The sequence below is a fragment of the Rutilus rutilus genome (genome assembly GCF_951802725.1).
Source record: "Rutilus rutilus genome assembly, chromosome: 15".
Taxonomy (NCBI): Eukaryota; Metazoa; Chordata; class Actinopteri; order Cypriniformes; family Leuciscidae; genus Rutilus; species Rutilus rutilus.
The window spans coordinates 35,804,391-35,827,637 of NC_140220.1; the positions used below are offsets into that span (position 1 = coordinate 35,804,391).

Consider the following 23,247-nt stretch of genomic DNA (forward strand, 5'->3'; position numbering starts at 1 on the left):
CTCACCATGTATAGTAAAAATACTTGGAAGATTGTCCAAAGACTTCTTAGATTTTGAATAAAGCATAATCTTAGTTTTCTCAACATTCAAAACTAGTTTAAGCTGATACAGTTGTATCTGAACAAGATTAAAAGCAGATTGTAAATAATAAAAAGCTTGGTGTAAAGTCACAGCCTTACAATAAATAACGGTATCGTCAGCATAAAAATGGAAATGAGCCTGAGAAATGTCATCACCCAAGTTATTAATATAGATAGTAAATAAAATTGGACCCAAGACTGAGCCTTGCGGTACACCACAAGATACACTCAGAGTTGCTGAAAATAATTGTCAAAATAAACACACTGAGTTCTATCTGCCAAGAAGTTAGTAAACCAATCAACAGTATGGTCAGAAAAACCAATATTACGTAGCTTTTCCAGCAAAATGCAATGGTCCACTGTATCAAATACTTTGGCTAAATCTATGAAAAGAGCTACACAGGTGTTCTTGCAGTCCATTGCCTCAATAATGTCATTAATGACCTTCATTGCAGCAGTAGTATACTGTGCTGCCTTCGAAACCCAGACTGTACGTCAGACAAAATATGATTGGAAACCAAATAGTCTTTTAACTGATCACCAACCAATGTTTCTAAAACCTTAGCTATTGGTCATTTGGAACAGACCATATTAAAGTTGTGATTTGGGAAAAATTGTAACTGTTTTGCAGAATTACAGCAAATCACAGCAATGTTAAAGCTACACTACCATTCAGTAGTTTGGGGTCAGTAAGATTTTTAATGTTTTCAAAAGAAGTCTCTTCTGCTCACCAAGGCTGCATTTATTTGATTAAAAATACAAACAAAAACAGTCATATTGTGAAATATTATTCCAATTTAAATCAGCTGTTTTCTATGTGAATATACAGTAAAGTGTAATTTATTCATGTGATCAAAGCTGAATTTTCAGCATCATTACTCCAGTCTTCAGTGTCACATGATCCTTCAGAAATCATTCTAATATGATGATTTGATGATCAAGAAACATTTATGATTATTATCAATGTTGAAAACAGTTTTTTACAGTTTTATTTCATGATGCTATGATGGATCATTGAACTGAAAGTTCAAAAGAACAGCATTATCTGAAATCTAAAGCTTTTGTAACATTAAACACTACCGTTCAAAAGTTTGGGGTCAGTAAGAATTTTAATTTTATTTTTGGGGGAAAGAAATAAAATAAATCAATACTTTTATTCATCAAGGATGAGTTAAACTGATCAAAAGTTACAGTAAAGACATTTATAATGTTAGAAAATATTCTATTTTAAATAAATGCTGTTCTTTTGAACTTTCTATTCATCAAAGAATTTTGAAAAAAAATTGTACACAACTGTTTTCAACACTGATAATAATAATTAATGTTTCTTGAGCATCAAATCATCATATTAGAATGATTTCTGAAGGATCATGTGACACTGAAGACTGGAGTAATGATGCTGAAAATTCAGCTTTGATCACAGGAATAAATTACAGTTTAAAATATATTAAAATAGAAAACAGTCATTTTAAATTGTCTTAATATTTCACAATATTACTGTTTTTTTTAATTGTTTTTTTATCAAATAAATGCAGCCTTGGTGAGCAGAAGATACTTCTTTTAAAAACATTAAAAAATCTTACTGACCCCAAACTTTTGAATGGTAGTGTACATCATACAATGACATTCTCGAGCCACTTTCTGCATAACAGTGCCTGTCACGATCATGTTCTCTAACTTTGTTTGTTGTCATGTTTTTTTTATTTTTTTTATTAGTGCACACCTGTTCCTCTGTTGGTTATCATTCCCTAGCTGTGTTCGGACACTAAGTGCGCCGGAACTTCTCCGTAGTTTGCTTGCTGTTTAATAATCATTTGAAACTTAGCAAACTAGCAGCTCCAGTAGAAATGAAAGATTTATCCTGAACTCTGTCATGGAAACTATACAACTCTTAATTAAACAAAGTAATAATCAGTTAAAAGGAATTTATACCTGTGATATTACGCTGTAGCCACATTAGACCAGCGCTTTGGAAAATGGATGAATGATTCAGCTGCATCTTCTGGTCAGACTCAAGAATTCATTCAGCGTGACGTCACAGTTGCATTATGGGTATTCTCAAGCCGTGGAGTGGACAGCGGTTGCACACTTGTTATTGCGGTGCATTATGGGATTGAATGAGTGCACTCAATAGCGCCCACTATGGTTTAGGACACAAATGGCTTGTCGGACACAAAAATGGCTGTCCTCTTAAATAGTGGCTTTTGGGGGCGATTTTGGACACAGCACATGTTTTTTAAAGCCCTCAGCTTTCCTCGTAAATGGTTAGCCTAATATGTGTAGTGTTTCATGTTCTTGGTGTTCATTATAAGTATCTTTCATTGTTCATTCTGCGTCATGCATCCTCTTTCTGGATTATACTACACGCAATGCCTCTGTGAGTTTTTTTTTTTTTTTTTTTACTATATGCCCAAAGCCTTTTCTTAGCAGTTTTTGGTCACACTTTAGATTAGGGTCCAATTCTCACTAAAAAACTATTGCCTCAATAAACTCCTAATTACTGTGTATTAGTATATAGGTGTTACACTTTATTTTAAGGTGTCATTGTTACAGTGTAATTATATATTTATATTTATATTTATGTACTTACTATAGGGTTAGGGTAGGATTAGGGTTTGGTTGAGGGTTAGTTGCATGTAATTATGCAGAATTTACTGTTATTACTATGTAAGTAGCCTACATGTAACAATGTAACAAGGACACTGTAAAATAAAGTGTTACCGGTAGTTGTTACGTTTAGGTATTGGGTAGGATTAGGATTGTAGAATAAGGTCATGTAGAATAAGGCATTAATATCTGCTTTATAAGTACAAATAAACAGGATATATCCTAGTAATATGCGTGCTTATAAGCAACTTTAATAGCGAGTATTGGACCCTGAACTAAAGTGTTACCTTTTTTTTTTCTTGCAACCTGTTTATTATTTAGAATTTGTATGATTTATTAATGAAATGTTCAATGCTAACTGCATTGTTTGGGGTGGAACTAATGTATCACAGTTTAATACTGCTATATCTTCAATCACAGATTTGTACATTATCTGAAGAAAATGTGAAGTGTACTAGGTCAGGCTTCGGTGTTTGGTGGCCAGTTTTCAGAGTTAGCTGTGCAGTTGCTAGAGGCTGTTATAGATGGTTAATTTATGACCCAAATGCCATAGAAGCACACATGGCATAGATGTTTAATAATTAAGTCCTTAGCAATAGTAGCAATGGTAATAGTATTTTTTCCCCCAGTTGGCATGAATATCCAAATAAATACATGCTCATAAAAAGAGAACTTCACAAACAAACAAAAAAAGTGTTTATTCACTTGACTACAACTCTGCATGCCAAGTTGTCCAAAGTACCTAAACACAGAATGGATTCAGTAGCAGGCTAATCTGCCCTGGTCTTTCCTGAGATTGAAAACAACTGCATAACAACATTGTTGTTGGGTTTAAATGTCATGGGTGTAGATGTCTCAAAAGGCCACACTACGAGTCACGCAATCACTGAGCATTGTTGTTGTTCTGCCATTTGCATATTAAGTCATGTTTAAATAGTTTCAATCGGAGTGATTCTTTGTCGTGTTGCTGACATACAGTTCACATACTGTTTAAAGACCTGTTTGGACTTATGTTACCATCGAACTAATAAGATCAAACACCCCCCCCCCCCCCCCCCCCCCGTCTCTCTCTCTCTCATTTTCCGACCCTTTTTTTTTTACATTGTTGGAAAGGCAGAACATATTGTTCCAGGGCTGGGTGAAAGGAGACAGGTGTTGAAGTTAGGTTGGAAATCGTTATTTGTACTTTGGCTCATTGATTTGAGGTCTTTTTTTTATAGCTTAATATTTAATGCTGTTGATTATTTTTTCTAGTTTCATTTAGTGTAAAAAGAATACCTCTAAATAAATTAAACCATACAGCTATCAGATGATATTGTTTATATTTAAATATATAAATGCCCCCTTAAGTAGCTCCCATGTAAAAAAACAAGGTGTTGTAGTTGTGGCAACAAGATTTTTGGAAGTTAGCCTTGATGTTAGAGGTTTAGCAGTTGCTTGTAACGTGTATATTCTGTTATGTTCAGTTTTAGTCTTGTTTGCTTTGTTTCTGTTTCCTGCCTGAGTTCTTGTTAGTCTCCTCGATGAGTCATTCTGTTCAGCTGTTTCCTAATTAGTTCCCTTTGTTTGTTTCACACATTTAAGCCCTGAGTTCTCCTTAGTTCTTTGTCCGTTCTTGTTTGTGTTATGTTGGCTGTTTCTCTGTTCTCCTGAGCATTTTGTCATTAAAGACTGTTTATCTGATTCTCTTTCATTTGTGCGATTTATATACGGCAACCAACCGTTACAGTAGATGCATACTTTCAAATTGAACAAGTTCTTACCAAAAGGAACACCAAGCACAGAGGGTTTTTCATATTTTCCATCTCTGCGTTCTCTCCGTATTTACGATCCTCTGCAGCCTTTAGCCGCTACCTAAACCGAAAATAACTCACTAATGCTAAACGTTTTCTCTTTGAATCCTTGCACCCAGGAACAATACAAGTCGACACCATTATGAGTAAAAGTTTGCTAAGAAGTATGTTTACTCAAGCAAGGCGGGATTTGACTCTGTTAAGCGTATCCAGAGCAGATTGGTGGGAGTGGCCTTGGACTGCAACATGCCCAGTGTATTATGGGTGTTGAAGTGTTGATGCCTCTTTGGCAAAAGTGAAGACAACAGCCTTTTTCCCTGTTTTCTGTAGTTAGGTAGCACCTTTCTACTGCATAGGCATCCAAGTTTTATTGAAAGTCCATTTTGCCAGCGGTGAAGTATCCCTTTTAATGACCTATTAACAGTAGTTATTATTTATTATCAGACCGTTTTATTGCAGCGACTTACAGCAGGGCCTACAGTTCTTAGACAAAACATTTTCATATGACGTGTTTTTAAATCACTCACCATGTTTTAATAGGCTTACATTTAGGACTTGGCTTGGTCACCCTATGTACAGCATTTCTTTATTTTATTTTTTTAATATCTGAATATTTTTGGTAATTAGATACTCTACTAATAATGACTCAAATTGTTTTCTTTTTTAAATGTTCTACTGCCAACTCTTGGTGTATATTTACAAGACATATGCTTCAGTCAAGGTTTTTACTTTTCTTACACATTTCTGGGAATCTGGTGAGATTAGGGTGTATTGCTGGAACCCTCATTTTCATCGTTTTTTTTTTTATTTCCCCAGTATTACTGTAACTGTAGCAACATCCTTTTGGGAGTTTTAGATTATACATATAACCGTTCCACTGTACCCAGATAACAACATTGTTTCGGCCCACATCTGGCACTTGTGGAATGTGGATCCGGCCCACATGCAGCGTGGAATGATGGCACTTGGGCGGACCACTGCTGTTTGCCAGATCTGGGCCACAAGCAGGCCATAGCAATGCCAATGTTGCTGGATCTCATGCTGCAGTAACACAGGGTTTGTTATGTGAACATATTAATGGATCAACACAATTGTTAGATTCCTAAGACATCAGTGAAACAGGTTATTTCATGATGATTATAAATCCATCAACAGGTAACCATCATCACCTGATCTCGTTTCACTTTAGCTTTCTTTGCTGCTGCAAATGTGTTTGACAAACACACTGTCACAGCGGCCAAAAAAAGACAAAAGATACAATAAAGGGGGTCGCACACCGGACGCGCGGCTCAGCGCCGCGCCGCGCAGCGCCACGTTTTTTTAAATTCGAACACATTATTCTCTATGAGAGTACACACACCGGCGGCGCCTTTCGGCGTCTCTCCGCGGCGCCCAGCAACGGCTCAGGACCGTGTTCAAAATCCTGCCGCGCCACAGAGCGCCATTTACATAGTTTTATATAAAATTTACATTTATGTGTCTCAAATCGTAGTTAATGTATATACGGACTTCACCCTGTGCTGCAATATACATTTAGTTTTATATTTATTTACTGAAATCAGAACATTGCTGATATTATCGGATTTTCAGGTGAGAGTTGTCCTAGACGTGGCGCGGCGCGGCGCGGTGCTGAGCTGCGCGTCCGGTGTGCGACCCCCTTAAGAGTTAAAAGCCCAACTAATGGAAACACTGATCACTGTTATGGTGACTTCAAATTAAACACATTAGAGTTAAACCCCTGTTAATTCTCAATAAAAAACTTCTGTAGACGTCTGACAGAAATAAAGTCAGTCTGGTTAGTAATAAGTGAAGCTGGTAATGCTGTTTGTGGAGTTGTTTAATCCTCCTCTGCTGAGATCTTCACAGATTTAATGTCTTCTTTTATCTTCAGTTGATTTCATCTAAGGCTGTGGCTGAAGTCAGTTGTAGTTCTTGTGTTTCTGCTCGTCTCTTTTTCAGTTCTCTTCTTTCCTTCAGTGATTCTGCTTGTTAACAGGCTTATTAAGGCTGAGATGACTCTATATTTAATATACACAGACTTTGTGGCTCAGATAAGGTCCAGTTCTGGTTTCTTTCTTTGCTCTTGGCTGACATGTGGCATTGCTATGGCCTGCTTGTGGCCCAGATCTGGCAAACAGGAATGAGCCACCCAAGTGCCATCATTCCACGCTAGATGTGGGCCGGATCTGGGCCGAAACAATGTTGTTATCTGGGTATTGTATTGGACTGTATTGGAATTGTATTGTATCAGACTTTGTGTCTGACTTGCACTTCGACAAAATAAACAAAAACACGGAGTGATTTTGCTAAACTAACAGTTTAAACTAAACTAATACAAGATGAAGGCATCAGCTACCACAACATTAAAAAGTTACCGTAGTATAAAAACCTATAATATTAAGTTAATACATATAAAAACACAAACCACATTCTCACCTATTCAAGATTATCCCATCTCTTCGAGAATTAAAATATCGGCGGATTCACAACCAGAAGCTGCACAGTGTTGTGACATCATTAATTCTTACTGTGAGTGACAACACTCACGTGTCTGAAGCAGTCGAATGTGGCATCTAGGTATACATATCTATGGTTCAGTGTTTGTTCTGCAGTATCTGATGTAAATGCCCTGTACAAAATACATGTATTTGTATCAAAGGTGGGTAACACTTTATTTTACAGTGTCCCTGCTATTAACCATACATGTACTATAAGTTAAATATAATAAGTAAAGTACAAGTGTATATATAAGTAAATTATGCAGAATTCCAAGCAACTAACCCTAAACCACACCCTAATTATGTAGTAAGTACATGTTGCTAATTAATAATACTCAGTAATTAAACATATAATTACACTGTAACAAGGACACCTTAAAATAAAGTGTAAGCCAAAGATGTTTGGAGACTAAACAGGTGAATAAACGATAATGTTTTTTCTCTGTCTGCAGTTACTGAGAGAGCTGAAGCATCCAAATGTCATCGCCCTGCAGAAAGTTTTTCTTTCTCACAGTGACCGCAAGGTCTGGCTCCTGTTTGACTATGCTGAGCATGACCTGTGGGTGAGTATATACTGTATACAAACGTTTTGTATTTTAATACTTTTTTACCATGTACATTTATTAGGTTCAGCAATGCTTTAATAGTTACACTTTAGTTTTTATCTTATGCACCAATTTCTATTTCTCCCCCCCCCCCCCCCCCCCGTTTCATTTTGGGTTCAGTTTTGTATGACTTTCTTTCTTTTCTTCTTTCTTCTAAACACAACAGCAGATGTTTAGCAGAATGTCTGAGATGTGCTCTTCCATGCAATGTAAGTGGATTGGGACTGGGGTTCAAAAAGCATCACAAAACAAGTCCATACTTGTAAATTATATTCAAGGTCATCTAAATTCATACGATAGTTTTGCGTGAAATTGACTGAAACTTAAGTTATTTCAGGTATTCACACAACATTTTCCATTGAAAAGGTAGCTTAATAGCCGTAGTTGCCATTCACTTTCATTTTTAGGAAGAGAGCAACTTGGACATTCTGCCATAACAAACTCTTTTTGTGCTCCACAGAAGAAAGAAAGTCAAATGAGTTTCAAAAGACATGAGATTGAGTAAATGATGAGTAAATTAAGTTTTCATTTTTGGTTTAAATGATCCTTTGAGAAATTAGCTGAGGAAGCTGCTGAACAATTTACTAGTTATTTCTATCTAAAATATTCAAAATCTTTGAGAAAACAAGTCACAAAAGCTTTCATAGCAACACAACGTTTTAGTTACACCTTCAGTATAGTTTGTGTACCGTATCTTAGCGCCAGTCCACACAGAAAGCATCTTTGTGATCCAGTGCTCTGCTGTGTCATTGTTTTTCTATGTAAACATGAGCTAGACGACCTCTGCGCATTATGTGTCACTCTGTCAAGTTAAAAGAAGTTCAACTTTGTCAGAGCTCATATCCTCATGAACAGTTCTTCGACATGTAGTGCAGTTGTGCTTTAGAGTTTGAGTGCCTTCTGTGTCTGAGCTTCTGGTCCTTTCCCGATCCTGTCTCCTGTCTTCCACTTTTCGTACAGTCCAGCTCCAATAAAGGCAAAAATACCACACACACAAAAAAAGAAAAATCAGAAAAAAAGTTATACTTTTAAAAACATATCTCTGGCTTCTTTTTTATTTATCATTATTGCGACTCGGCAGTTTTGTTTCACACTATTGTGTGGGATCTCACGTTTTAATTTTTTTTATGCAAACAACTTATCTGTTATTCTCCTAAAGGTTTTAAGTATATATATAGATATAATTGTTATTTTTTATTTTTGTATGCAAATATCATGAATTATTTATTCATAAATATCATTTCAATAGTATTTGTTAAACTGTTTTTTATGTAAACTGGTAAAATTATCTGTTATTTTAAGAGAATTTTGACCTTGACACTTGACACATGCAAGTGATCCTCTCTCTGTGATAGCATTGTATCTGCATATTGATTGAACTGATGGTTGTCACCTGATCAGTGAAAAAGGTTGCAAAGTCATCCGTAATGAGAGAGAGGTGAGGTGGAGGAGGACAGGAGAACAGTTCGGAGGTGTTACTGGTAAACATCACTGATCTTGAATTGGTTGTGTGTGACCTTGGCAGCAGAAACACAAGAGGAAAAAGATTTCTTGTGATCATATAAGAGCTCATGCCTATTCACAACTGTCACAAACTCAGTTTTTACCCATTCTTATGTTGCAGCACATCATAAAATTTCATCGAGCATCAAAGGCCAACAAGAAGCCCATGCAACTACCGAGGGGGATGGTGAAGTCACTGCTTTACCAAATCTTAGACGGCATCCATTACCTGCATGCCAACTGGGTCCTGCACAGAGACCTGGTGAGTACTAAACACAAGGTCGTTGGTCACAGAGGCTGATGCACAGATCCGATCTTTCAACACGTATCGAATTTATTTTGTTCTGCTTTTTTACATTCACTTGGAATTGGTTGACAGTGTGAATGCAGCCAGAGATGCTTCATGTTATATATTATTTTATGTTCTTCATAGAATAACACAAGGGCAGCACCCAGTAGAGTATAAAGTGAAGTTCAGTTGCCAAAATTCTTCAATATTCAGGACGTCCTGTGCCTCCCTTACAATAGACAATTTTCACGTTTAACTCTTTCCCTGCTATTGACGAGTTATCTCATCATTTGTGAGAAAAAGCTTCCCTGCCATTGATGAGTTTTTACGACTTTCCGTGTTTTCACTGCTATACACATCTTCTGAACAAGTACAGTACCTCCAGATCAAAACACAGGCAAAACGAAGCAGAAACGTACAATCCCACATGTAAGCAGATGCATATGAAAAATAAACAGACTGTTTAGGTTAGGACTGTTAAAGCATTAGGGGTGATGATGGACTTGAAATACTGCATCTATGTTTTGATCATTGTATTGAATCTGATCCAAAACCGCAATTTTCTCAGCTTTTTTGCTCAAAAGGTTGCTTTTTTATTAAACGTCGTATCGGCTGCAAAAATCCTGATCGGAGCATCCTTAACTTCAGAGCGTCTCCAAAGCCATGCCTCCTCCAAAACACATGAACTCATACAGCAGGGAGCAAACAAAAGCATCACGAGAGACGGCGTTAAACTACCTTATATCTCAAAGCACATAACATTGCTATAATAATGGACATAAACAACTTACTGTCAAGTCTGAGGATGCGAAAAGCTCCGGGTTCCCATCTCGTTATTACGATTATGACATAGCGTGAATGCAGCATGAGCTCATTGATTTGGAAATGCAATGATTGGACGAACATTTTGTCCTAAAACTTCCACAGAAGATGTTCATGTTTTGATATTTAGACCACTTATATTACTGATTGCTATCAGGATGTGAAGAGAGTTTCAACCAGTATTATAAAAAGTGTTTATAAAACATATTGCCAACCCTACCTTTAATATGTTGCAGTTAAGTAATTAAGTGATTAATTAAGTGATGATTGAGCATTAATGATGTTTCCTGCTGTTAACAAGCAGAATCACTGAATAAAAGAGGGACAACAAGAAACGAAATATAAATAAAAGATAGATCTCAGCAGAGGAGGATTAAACAGCTCCACAAACAGCATTACCAGCTTCACTTATTACTAACCAGACTGACTTCAGTTCTGTCATACTTCTACAGAAGCTCTTATTGAGAATTAACAGCGGTTTAGATGTTGATGTTTTATTGAAAATAATTGTTTAGTTGGAAGTCACCATTATGGGGATCAGTGTTTGCTGTTGTTGACCTTGAAATTAAATCTGATGATGTTACTGGTGACAAAATCATCATAAAGTGGCCTGGTTTACTGAATGTAATTAAAATATAATTATAAATATAATTCAATAATATAATTAGGAATGTTGATGGACTTGAAATATATCAGCTTATAAGATGACTGATTATAAGTTTGTTGTCGGTCTATACCAGAATTGTGATGCTACAGCAGTGTACGTCTAGCCATGCCATTTGATGTGAAATTTTAAAGGTTTTGGGCTGTTCTGTTATTTAGACACATAGAAACTTCAACAATCAGCATATGAATCTCAACAGTGGTGACATGCTTTATGCTGCAGTGCAATGCTGCATGGCAGCATATGGTAAAAAAAAGCTCATCCATGTCTCCCAGCATGCATTGCAGCATGAATAAGTTATGCTGCTTCATCGTTTATTAGAATGCTGTCACCATTGTTGAGGTTTGTATAATAAGTGCTAAAGTGTCTCAATCTCCATTTAAACAATTTAACAACAAAAGATGTAGTCTTTGAAAGATTATCACTGTTTATGTTGTCACAATGTTAATGCATTAATTATCTTTTTCACAACAGCTGTATTTAACATAATTCTATTAAGTCCCACATCTTCTTTCATTCATTTGAATGTTACAAATGCATACAACTTTAATTGATCTGCTTTATCTTAAATCGCTATCTTTGCCAATGCATAAGTGTTCTCTGATAACACGATTGCATTTGCTGAAAGAGAATATATTTACTTAAAGTGCCCCTATTATGGATTTTTGAAAATGACCTTTCATGTAGTGTGTAACAGCTCTAAGTGAATGAAAACATCCTGCAAATTTTTCAATCTGAAAGTGCACCGTATATAAAGGTATTGTCTTTCAAAAGTAAGAGTCGACTCTGAGTCAATGACATGAAAAAGTCCTAAGCCGTTTCGTTGTGACGTCAAGATGAAACATTAGCATATTGCCCGCCCAATTATTGCGCTCGCAGACACCAGGGAAAACTTGAACCTCAAACACTTCAGCCGATTCCTGTGGATACTGGAGAGCATCATGTCGAGAAGACAATGTGAAGGTAAAGCCAGTTTTCATTGCCCAAGGACGAGCGTGTGAAGAATCAGTGGTTAAAATTAATCTTTACCACAATATCACAGCAATATAATCCTAAACTTTTGCTGTGTTCCTTTTATTTTACTGACGACTGCGTCTCAAATCTCAGAGTTCAATGCAGGAGTTACAAACCGCTTGCTCTTGAAAGATGGTGTTCAAAATACTTAGTTTTGATTTTATATTGTGTAGGTCTCCTGCTTCTGGCTAACTCACATTATCACTGTCTTACTGAAATACTTCTGCTGATCAGTTGTGGGCCACTATTACCTATAACTGTGTCTATTAATGCAGATTGTCTGTCGTTCTCACTACTTTGAGGAAAGATTAAGCATGGAGCAAGATTTGTTTTACCAACATTTATGTTACATCAGTCATTCACGCTAGAGCTCGGCTAATGTGTGCACTGTTATTGATACAGTTTCCACATGTTCACCGCAATAAATTAGAAAAATACTCGGTAAATAAATAAGTATAAGTAAAATAATCGTTTTTTTGATGGACATGCACTTGTTAATGCTGATGGTGAGGAATTACAGTTGCAACATCTCATAATGTCCCTCAAACTGAGTAGTGTATCACTGAGAAACACTGAGTCCTGCTCGAGTCGTCCTGTTCGGAGGTTCAGGTTGAATAACTATTTCTTCAATGTTGTTTCATCATTGGACTCGATATGGTAAAATCGACGTCATTGTTCGTTACTGTGTTTAGTTTACGGTGTAGAAAGCCTCAGGACAGCTGACATTGTTATGGCAATGGGCGTTTTTGTTTTCGACGCGCGCTGTACATGGTAAACCAATCACAACAGACTGAGCTGTCTAGCCAATCAGAGCAGAGTAGCTCACGGAAAGGAGGGATTTAGAGAGATTGATTCATCTGACGAGTCGTTTGAGAATCATTGAAAATGTATATTATGAGAAAATAGTTTTTTGACCTTTGATGCATGTACACCTGTTGTAGGAGACTCCAAAACAACATTAGGAAACTTTAAAATAGCATAATAGGGACACTTTTAAGTCAAGGGTCAAACTAAAACAAACACTGATCTCCATAATGGTGACTTCAAACAAAACATTCAATAAAACATCATCCTCTGTTAATTCTCTATAGGAACTTCTTTAGACGTATGACAGAAATAAAGTAAAATCATCCTCTGCTGAGATCTTGAGAGATTGAATGTCTTTATCTTCAGCTGATTTCATCTAAGGCTGTTGTGAGAAGACTGTTGTAGTTCTTGTGTTTCTGCTCGTCTCTTTTTCGGTTCATCTTGTTCCTCTTTCTTTCAGTGATTCTGCTTGTTAACAGCATGTGTCTTCAATAATGGTTCAATTATCACTTATTTATCAGTTAATTATACAATTATTATCCATTTACCATGCTGGGAGCTAGAAATTTTCTATAACTCATTCAATATGAGTTCTGTTTCAGTTATTGAGCTCACATAACTTCAGTAATATTTGAGTGCAATAAACTCATTAGTTAGTACATTTAACTGTTAGTTAAATATTTTTTTTTATATTTTAGGTTTATATACACTACCGTTCAAAAGTTTGGGGTCAGTACGATTTTTAATGTTTTTAAAAGAAGTCTCTTCTGCTCACCAAGGCTGCATTTATTTGATTAAAAATACAGACAAAAACAGTAATATTGTGAAATATTATTCCAATTTAAATCAGCTGTTTTCTATGTGAATATACAGTAAAGTGTAATTTATTCCTGTGATCAAAGCTGAATGTTCAGCATCATTACTCCAGTCTTCAGTGTCACATGATCCTTCAGAAATCATTCTAATATGATGATTTGATGATCAAGAAACATTCATTATTATTATCAATGTTGAAAACAGTTGTGTAATTTTTTTTTTCAAAATTCTTTGATGAATAGAAAGTTCAAAAGAACAGCATTTATCTGAAATTTAAAGCTTTTGTAACATTAAACACTACCGTTCAAAAATTTGGGGTCAGTAAGAATTGTAATTTTATTTTTCGGGGAAAGAAATAAAATAAATCAATACTTTTATTCATCAAGGATGAGTTAAACTGATCAAAAGTTACAGTAAAGACATTTATAATTTTAGAAAATATTCTATTTTAAATAAATGCTGTTCTATCTACTATCTACATAGTCTACATGTATTGAAGGTGTTTTGGCTTATTTAAAACATTGCCCATTTTCCAACCATCTATGCAAATTGTTTTACATAAAATATTTTACAGTCTAAGTAAGAAGAAAGTAAAGTTGTATTTTGACTGTATTTCTTCTGGTTTTGCTGCAGTGATAGACACTGAAACAGAATTTGACTTACTCAGTCCATCCCTGGATCTTCCAATCTTAACTAAACTAAAATATGTGTGTAATGTTCAGCTGCTGTTAATGGTGATTGGTGACTGATATGGATTGAATCCAATGGAAAGTTGTCGCTGTCTGATTGTCTCTCCGCTGTTGTGTAATCCCATCAATCCATGGTGTGTGTGGATCAATAGCATACTCTGTGTCATTAACCCAGTTGTATATAAGAGAAATAGACTTTGTTAGACTGCTCAACAACTGACTTAGTCAACATGAATTATAAATGTGATCTGTCAGCAGGATATTCAATGCTTTTGTATTTTAGAAGCATGTTTCTTTTTACAATTCGTGCATGCTTACAGTGTTAATGGAATAGTTCACCCCCAAAAAAAGGAAAATTATTTCATTATTTACTTTCATTCCAAACCCATATGCTTTTTCAGACAACAATATTGCATATAAACTATACAGTGAGGAAAATAAGTATTTGAACACCCTGCTATTTTGCAAGTTCTCCCACTTAGAAATCATGGAGGGGTCTGAAATTGTCATCGTAGGTGCATGTCCACTGTGAGAGACATAATCAAAAAAAAAAATTCCAGAAATCACAATGTATGATTTTTTAACTATTTATTTGTATGATACAGCTGCAAATAAGTATTTGAACACCTGAGAAAATCAATGTTAATATTTGGTACAGTAGCCTTTGTTTGCAATTACAGAGGTCAAACGTTTCCTGTAGTTTTTCACCAGGTTTGCACACACTGCAGGAGGGATTTTGGCCCACTCCTCCACACAGATCTTCTCTAGATCAGTCAGGTTTCTGGGCTGTCGCTGAGAAACACGGAGTTAGAGCTCCCTCCAAAGATTCTCTATTGGGTTTAGGTCTGGAGACTGGCTAGGCCACGCCAGAACCTTGATATGCTTCTTACAGAGCCACTCCTTGGTTATCCTGGCTGTGTGCTTCGGGTCATTGTCATGTTGGAAGACCCAGCCTCGACCCATCTTCAATGCTCTAACTGAGGGAAAGAGGTTGTTCCCAAAATCTCGCAATACATGGACCCGGTCATCCTCTCCTTAATACAGTGCAGTCGCCCTGTCCCATGTGCAGAAAAACACCCCCAAAGCATGATGCTACCACCCCCATGCTTCACAGTAGGGATGGTGTTCTTGGGATGGTACTCATATTCTTCTTCCTCCAAACACGTTTAGTGGAATTATGACCAAAAAGTTCTATTTTGGTCTCATCTGACCACATGACTTTCTCCCATGACTCCACTTAAGACGGGCCTTGACACGTGCTGGTTTAAGCAGGGGAACCTTCCGTGCCATGCATGATTTCAAACCATGACGTCTTAGTGTATTACCAACAGTAACCTTGGAAACGGTGGTCCCAGCTCTTTTCAGGTCATTGACCAGCTCCTCCCGTGTAGTTCTGGGCTGATTTCTCACCTTTCTTAGGATCATTGAGACCCCACGAGGTGAGATCTTGCATGGAGCCCCCGTCCGAGGGAGATTGACAGTCATGTTTAGCTTCTTCCATTTTCTAATGATTGCTCCAACAGTGGACCTTTTTTCACCAAGCTGCTTGGCAATTTCCCCATAGCCCTTTCCAGCCTTGTGGAGGTGTACAATTTTGTCTCTAGTGTCTTTGGACAGCTCTTTGGTCTTGGCCATGTTGGTAGTTGGATTCTTACTGATTGTATGGGGTGGACAGGTGTCTTTATGCAGCTAACGACCTCAAACAGGTGCATCTAATTTAGGATAATAAATGGAGTGGAGGTGGACATTTTAAAGGCAGACTAACAGGTCTTTGAGGGTCAGAATTCTAGCTGATAGACAGGTGTTCAAATACTTATTTGCAGCTGTATCATACAAATAAATAGTTTAAAAAATCATATATTGTGATTTCTGGATTTTTTTTTTTTTTAGATTATGTCTCTCACAGTGGACATGCACCTACGATGACAATTTCAGACCCCTCCATGATTTCCAAGTGGGAGAACTTGCAAAATAGCAGGGTGTTCCAATACTTATTTTCCTCACTGTATATGTCAAGCTCAACAGCATATGGATTACATGAAGGTGAGTAAATAATGATAGAATATTAATAGAATATTCTATTTTGGGTAAACTATTCTTTTAATGGAGGCAGCGAACGTATTTGTGAAATTAGTAGAAACTTCAAACTTGCATAAGACTAATTATATACGAAACTCCAGTGATGTCTGTCATCATTTACTCAACCTCATGTCGTTCCTGTCACGAATAGGTGGCTGTAATCAACTGTCAGACGACAGAGACGATAAAGAAGACTTTAATCCAAGGATTCTCATGAAAACATACAACCATATCACATAGAACTCTAAATATTACAAAACAAGAAACAGAGGGTTTAAATACATAGCAAACAAGAGGCACTAACGAGACTAATTAACACAACACACCTGAAACGAGGAACCTAATTAATTAGTAACCAAGGAGACAAACGGTTAGGGAACAGAGGAGAACTGATAAACAGACTAGAAGAACAACACAACACACCTGAAATGAGGAACCTAATTAATTAATTTAGACCAGAAGTTTAACAAACTCAGAAATGAACAGGGAAACATATCAAAAACAAACATAACTCTGACAGTTCCACACTTGTAGGATTTTCTTTCTTCTGTTATAGAAGATATTTGAATTACGTATTTGATATGAAGTCATTTTTAGGTTTCATGCAGTTAAAAAAACTTGTTTTCTCCGGCATAGAAAGTATATTCACTTCAACATGGCCTGCAGAATTAAGGCTCAGTATCAGCAGTGAAATGAATATTTTGACTATATTATAATAAAGATGACTTCTCCCACAGGTGTGTCATTTAGAAGAGCAATAGCTCAGCACCTGCCTCTACAGGCTTGCAGCTTCCCTGTGAGACACAATATTTCCATCAACAAAATAGATGTCATGGCTGTGTGGCTCACGCAGGTGTGAACAGATATACAGCCGCTAAGAGATCTTGAGGCAAAAATATGAATTACCCCAAAGTTGAATTAATAATTAGCTCATCCATTTGATGAGGATGTTTTGTCAAAGCACCACAAGTTCACATGACATTTTCAGAGAAACAGATATATATTTGTGGTCATTTGTGACCTTTCTTTTTCAGAAACCTGCCAATATCCTGGTAATGGGGGAGGGCCCAGAGCGAGGAAGAGTCAAAATTGGTAAAAAGCTGTACTGGCTACATATAATTGCAATATAATTATCAGGACTATATTAGGCTGTCTTAGTGAAAAAATGCCTTCAATTAGAGTTTTGTAGCAAATGATGTGGGGGAAAAGGGGATATATTATGTAATTCTGCTGAACCTTTTCTTTTTTGGCCAACTTTATTTTCTTTTTAGGTGATATCGTCAAGCTTTAGAGAGCTTTAGGTTATAGGTTCAGTCTGGGTAAATGTGAAGCCATTGTCTTACATAAGGCACTATTCTGGGTGATGACTATTGAAGACTGTGGCCTCTATTTTTATCACTAGTGGAATTTGTTTTTGTGTTTGGTTACTCTGTGGCTCTCAATGTTTGCTTGAGCATTGGAGCCACTTTACTTAAGCAGCACAACTTATAATTTAATCTCTCACACAATTATATATCCCATTAAATTTTGAAAATGGCAACATTTCAACTTTTTATATTAATCAAATGATCCCTAGAATGTTTTCAATGTAAATTTACTATTTTAATAATTCAGTTATGACACCACATTATCACTAGCCCTGAAACCATCTGTCAAGAGACCATAACACAGTCCTTTACCTTGATTAAAATGCATACAACAACTGGTCATTATCTTCCTCTGTAAATGAAAAACTAAATGCAAAGCTGAGTACCTGTGATCAGAGTGGGGATATTTATTATGTTAATGTGTTTGTGTGTCATAGCTGATATGGGTTTTGCTCGACTATTTAACTCTCCACTGAAGCCTTTGGCTGATCTGGACCCAGTGGTCGTCACATTCTGGTACCGAGCACCCGAACTACTGCTCGGGGCAAGACACTACACCAAAGCAATTGGTAAGTTATGCACTGTGTGTATTTCAGGCTGCGCTATTCGTATCTAATCCGTATTTAATATTCTGTTTCATTTTAGATATTTGGGCAATAGGCTGTATCTTTGCAGAGCTGTTGACGTCAGAACCAATCTTCCATTGTCGACAAGAGGACATAAAAACCAGCAATCCTTTCCATCATGACCAGTTAGATCGCATATTCAGCGTCATGGGCTTCCCAGCAGGTGACTGACCCTTAACTTATCACACACTCACCTTTCTCACTTCATTATTATAGTCTCTGTGAATTCACTGGATTTCATTCTAATTAAATCAAAACACTTTTTCATCACCACTTTAATCTAAACTGATCAGTTTAATTTATCTAAATTTGAATAATTAGACCATGGCAGTTTCTGGCCAATAAGCAGACAGTGAGTTTGAGAGCCTCAATACCCACAGAAAAGTGTTAAAATAGACAATGCATGATAGTCAAATTACAACCTGTTGGTGTCTGAGCAGAGATTTATATTTCTGTAGGTTAGGAACAAACAACTTTATACATTTCTACGAATTAAAAAAAAAATCTTAGTAGTGTTCTTGACTTGCCACTTGTATTTCCATTAAGTTTAAATATTCTACGTGTCTGTGTCTGCTTTTCTTTCCTCGAAGCCTAAATTAGTTTGTTTGTTTGTTTGAGGGCTGGCGTGGACCCTCTTCTCACATGTATTTGAGTTTCAACAAGTTTTAGATATAACTTGCATAAATGAATAGTTCAGCCCTGGTTCTGATTGGTTCTTTCAATGAAACTTCCACAGCCAGTTGATTTCACATATCCATTACTACTTCCCTTTATAACCACAACACATCCGAACGAATACACTAACTGTCACACACCTCAACGGCACTACGTTTCCCAGCATTCCTACTGATTCGCACCTGCACTCAATCAGCCATCACCTGATCACCTGCACCCGCACGTCATCATCTCTGTGTATTTAAGTTCCTCCTTGTGTTCACTTCTTGGTCCGGTATTGTTTGTGTGTAGCACAATGTCTCGCATTGTTGGCTCTTTTGTTAGTACTTGTTTGATAAACATTGGATTTATCTTCATCTTCGTCTACTGTGGATATCAGCGTTACACTAACTCTGCGCACAATGCAAATTCTTATTTTACCCCTCCGCCTCCCCAGCACCACCTGCCTAGATCTTCAACGGTTTCCATTGGTTTTATGGTCTGAGCATTTCAGCAGCGTAGCAGATCTAGTCTTTTATTGTTGATTTTTAAGCAAAATCTGTGATTATTAAATTACTCATACCATAATATAAGTTTTTAACATCTAAGTGCACTCCTAGTTTTGGGGACTGTGCAGGGAAGGCTGTGTGAAAGAATCTTTAAACATTTTGATTTAGACAATTATAGGCTGTTATAGGCACAAGTACAACATAAACACATTTCTGTTTCTCTGTTGATTTGTTCTGAACGATTCATGACTCATAAGCAATGTTCTTTGTATATTATCTTATTAAGTTTTAGCATGTAATTGATTTTTTAATGCTTAGAGATATGTTTGGTCGAGCTTTTGGAATACAGTTAGGGTTATGGGTTAAAAGTGTAATTACAGTTGTAACCAATGCAGGTACTTTAAATGTAAGTACAATGTAACAAATGCTTATTTTGACTCTTAGCCTTGTTAAATGTCACTGCGTGCTATTATATAATGTTTGTTTGTAATTCCTAGATAAAGACTGGGAGGATATCCGGAAAATGCCAGAATATCCTACTTTACAGAAAGATTTCAGAAGAACCACGTGAGTTCTGTGCTCTGTTCCAGAGTAACACCAAATGTATTTTCAACAGCAAAAACAAAATGAGTGTTGATTATCACGATTTATATTCATTTATGTGAGTGTTTAACTTTAAACAAGTCTATCAATTCAGTGCTGTACTGTTAGAACACAGCTTACTTAGTGTATATATATATTTCATGTAATGATGTAAAAGGCTATACTTTGAATTTTCAAACAAAATGAAATGGTATGTGCACATCCCAAAAAAAATTTGAGCAGGTGCGTGACCAAAAGCTTTTAAGAAGGCCTTCAAATAAGATCTAAATGACAGCACAATCCTCTCAAACATTCTATACTAGACAAAACATTTTTTTTTTTTTTTTTTGCTACCACGTTTTGACGGGTAGTCGAAAAGATTACAACTTAAAAGTCTTAAAAATGCTTTATCTCTTTGTAAAACTAAATTGTTGATATTACCCACTTTTCTTTGTATATTAACTTCAAGTTAAATGGGCAAATTATGTTTCACGAGATTAAAAATGGATGGCAATGTGATACTTTTCATCATTCAAAGGGTTGAAATGTTAATTCTCTATCATTATAACTGAGTCTGAGATAATTGTGGCAGTGTGCTGCCCTTTTGTCCTTTTGTGTATACCTAGATTTTTTACCACTGAGTGTGCATGAGCATTATATAGTGATTCTTCAGATGTGTTTTACAGATATGCCAACAGCAGTCTCATCAAATACATGGAGAAACATAAAGTCAAACCAGACAGCAAAGTGTTTCTATTGGTGAGTCTGTTGTACTCTTACACTTGTCTCAACTTTTACTTTTATGTACAACATTATATGCTTCACAAAAACATTTCTTTTAAGGTGGTTACTTATGTATATCTTTAGTTCCAGTAGTAAATTTCAATACTTTTGCAAATATTGCAATAATCCAGTAAGATTTTTGTGAAGGACTCCTACAACCGATACTGGTATTGTCCACACAGAGATCTGGCTTACATAGACTTACACTGTAAAGGGCTTTCTGAACACCAACTGGTTATCTAATCATTCAGAAAATCCCACCAACTCGATTATGCGAATTTGGTTTTGCACATCCTTAGAAATTGTCACGGCTGGGCTGAGGATGAAGACGAGACCACGAAGCGGATCAATAAGCAGTGTACTTAACTGAATAAAATGAAGAGTAATTCAAACAAGTGGTAGGACAACGTAACAGTGTGCGTAGGACAGACAACACCAGACAGTGAACTAAAGAAACTGAGGACATTTTATACACAGAGAACTAATCATCAAATTAGGAATAGGTGTGAGTAAATCAATGAATAACCATGGCGACGGAAGAAAAAAGACACAGGAAATGACAATAAACAAACTTAAAGTTCTTGAAAACGGAACAGAAAACACAGATTGTGACAGTAGAAGTAATGAATATCAATCTAATCTAGCTCCAGAAATTGCTGACGATGGACCCCACCAAAAGAATCACTTCTGAGCAGGCACTGCAGGACCCTTATTTCCTGGAGGACCCCTTACCTACATCTGAGTAAGTACATCCCACACGCACACACATTTAAAAGCATGCCGAGTGATCTCAAAGGATTTATGACCTAAAGTACTGTATATGGACAGTGGACACCCAAACTCCACACCCATATGTGTTTGAGCATGCACTTTTCAAAACCATTAGCATTAATAGGGAGTTGATCTGTCCTAAAGGCTTCCACTTGATGTAGAAACAAGGCTTTGGGGATTTGCTTCCTTTCAGGACTATCAGTGAGCTCAGCCACTGCCACTGGGCGATGGTTCTGGCTTGCTTTCAATGTTTATCTAACTCATGTTCAGTGTGGCTCAGGTCTGGACTTTGTGCTGGCCAGTCTAGTTGTTTCACACCAGACTCAGACATCAGATTATTTTTTATGGATCTCACTCTGTTAGAAGAGAAAAGGACCAAATTCTCTAGAGTGTTATTCTGTGTTTTTTGCAGTAAGATTTGCCTTTATTGAACTCTTTAATTAGAAGGGGGTGTCTGCTTGTTTTAGGCCATGTAGTGTAGCATACCACACATATTCCTGTTTTTCCCTTCAACCTGCTTTTATAGCAGCTTGAACATGAACTCTAGTCATTCACCTGTTTTTAGTTGTCCATATTTATATGAGAAACAGTTGCAGTTCCTATATAGTTGTAATGTTTTCTTTGTGTGTGTTTTTAGTGTATTTGCAGGATGTCAGATTCCTTACCCCAAACGAGAGTTCCTAAGCGAGGATGAACCAGAGGAGAAAACAGAGAAGGTAACAATGCCTGATTAAGAAACATCAGTTTTTCTCACACTGCATCCAGTACTGAATTGTTTTCCGGATGTGATCTATAGCACTGACTTTCCCCTCTCTAATTTTGTAAGAAATGAAATCAGATCATTTTGTTCGCTTAGTGTAGTCAGTAGCCATCATATCTACATTGGTTGCTATAACTATGACTTAAAAGGATAGTTCACCCAAAATGTAAAATCCTGTCATCATTTACTCTCCCTCATGTTGTTCCAAACCTGTATGAGTTTCTTTCTTCTGTTGAACATAAAAGAAGATATTTTGAAGAATGTTTGTATTTGACGGTAGCCATTGACTTCCATTTTCTTCCTACTATGGCTTCCGTCAACTGTCTGGTTACCAACATTCTTCAAAATATCCTTTTTAGTTCAACAGAAGGAACAAATACAGGTTTGGAACAACGTAAGGGTGATCTATTTTTTGGTGAACTCTCCCTTTAAGAGTCAGAACAACGGCAAGAGACATATGTGAGTAGACTGGAAATTTTGCCCATGTTTTTAGTATCTCATATGATCAGTTTTATGAGATCTCATTGTGATGCTTGTTGTCATGTGTATGCTGTACAAGAAACATTCTCATTTAATACACAGTCAAATGATCAGACTTCGGACACAGCTTCATTAAAGCCTAATGATAAAGCTACTTGAAATCAGAGCTTTGAGTCTTAATTAATCGTTTTTGTGTGTGGTTTTCAGACTTTTGTCATATATTGTTCCTGTTATAATATTTTAATTCTTGGTTATTTTAACATACATTCATGAGTCCGACTAAGCCCTTGATTTTATTGCACCTAGAGTTCTGTTTTCAATTATTCATTCAGGTTGGAGGGTTGGGATCAAATCCCTCCTCAGATACATTCAAAATGTTTATAAAATATTTTTGGGAAAGTTTAAAATGGGATTAATATAAGCAAACAAATTGCTTCTTACTATTCCAC

At 36.5% G+C, this 23,247-nt stretch overlaps 1 protein-coding gene across 1 annotated transcript in view; it reads left to right on the top strand.

Moving 5' to 3' along the window:
- The window catches only part of cdk19 (cyclin dependent kinase 19), a 47,127-nt gene that overhangs the window by 11,643 nt on the left and 12,237 nt on the right, over nt 1-23,247 (top strand). The window contains exons 3-11 of the mRNA XM_084431646.1: nt 7,431-7,541; nt 9,208-9,348; nt 17,301-17,358; nt 18,071-18,202; nt 18,279-18,422; nt 19,920-19,989; nt 20,691-20,763; nt 21,432-21,529; nt 22,196-22,274. Coding sequence (XP_084287772.1) covers nt 7,431-7,541; nt 9,208-9,348; nt 17,301-17,358; nt 18,071-18,202; nt 18,279-18,422; nt 19,920-19,989; nt 20,691-20,763; nt 21,432-21,529; nt 22,196-22,274 — 906 coding nt within the window. The remainder of the gene's footprint in view (nt 1-7,430; nt 7,542-9,207; nt 9,349-17,300; nt 17,359-18,070; nt 18,203-18,278; nt 18,423-19,919; nt 19,990-20,690; nt 20,764-21,431; nt 21,530-22,195; nt 22,275-23,247) is intronic.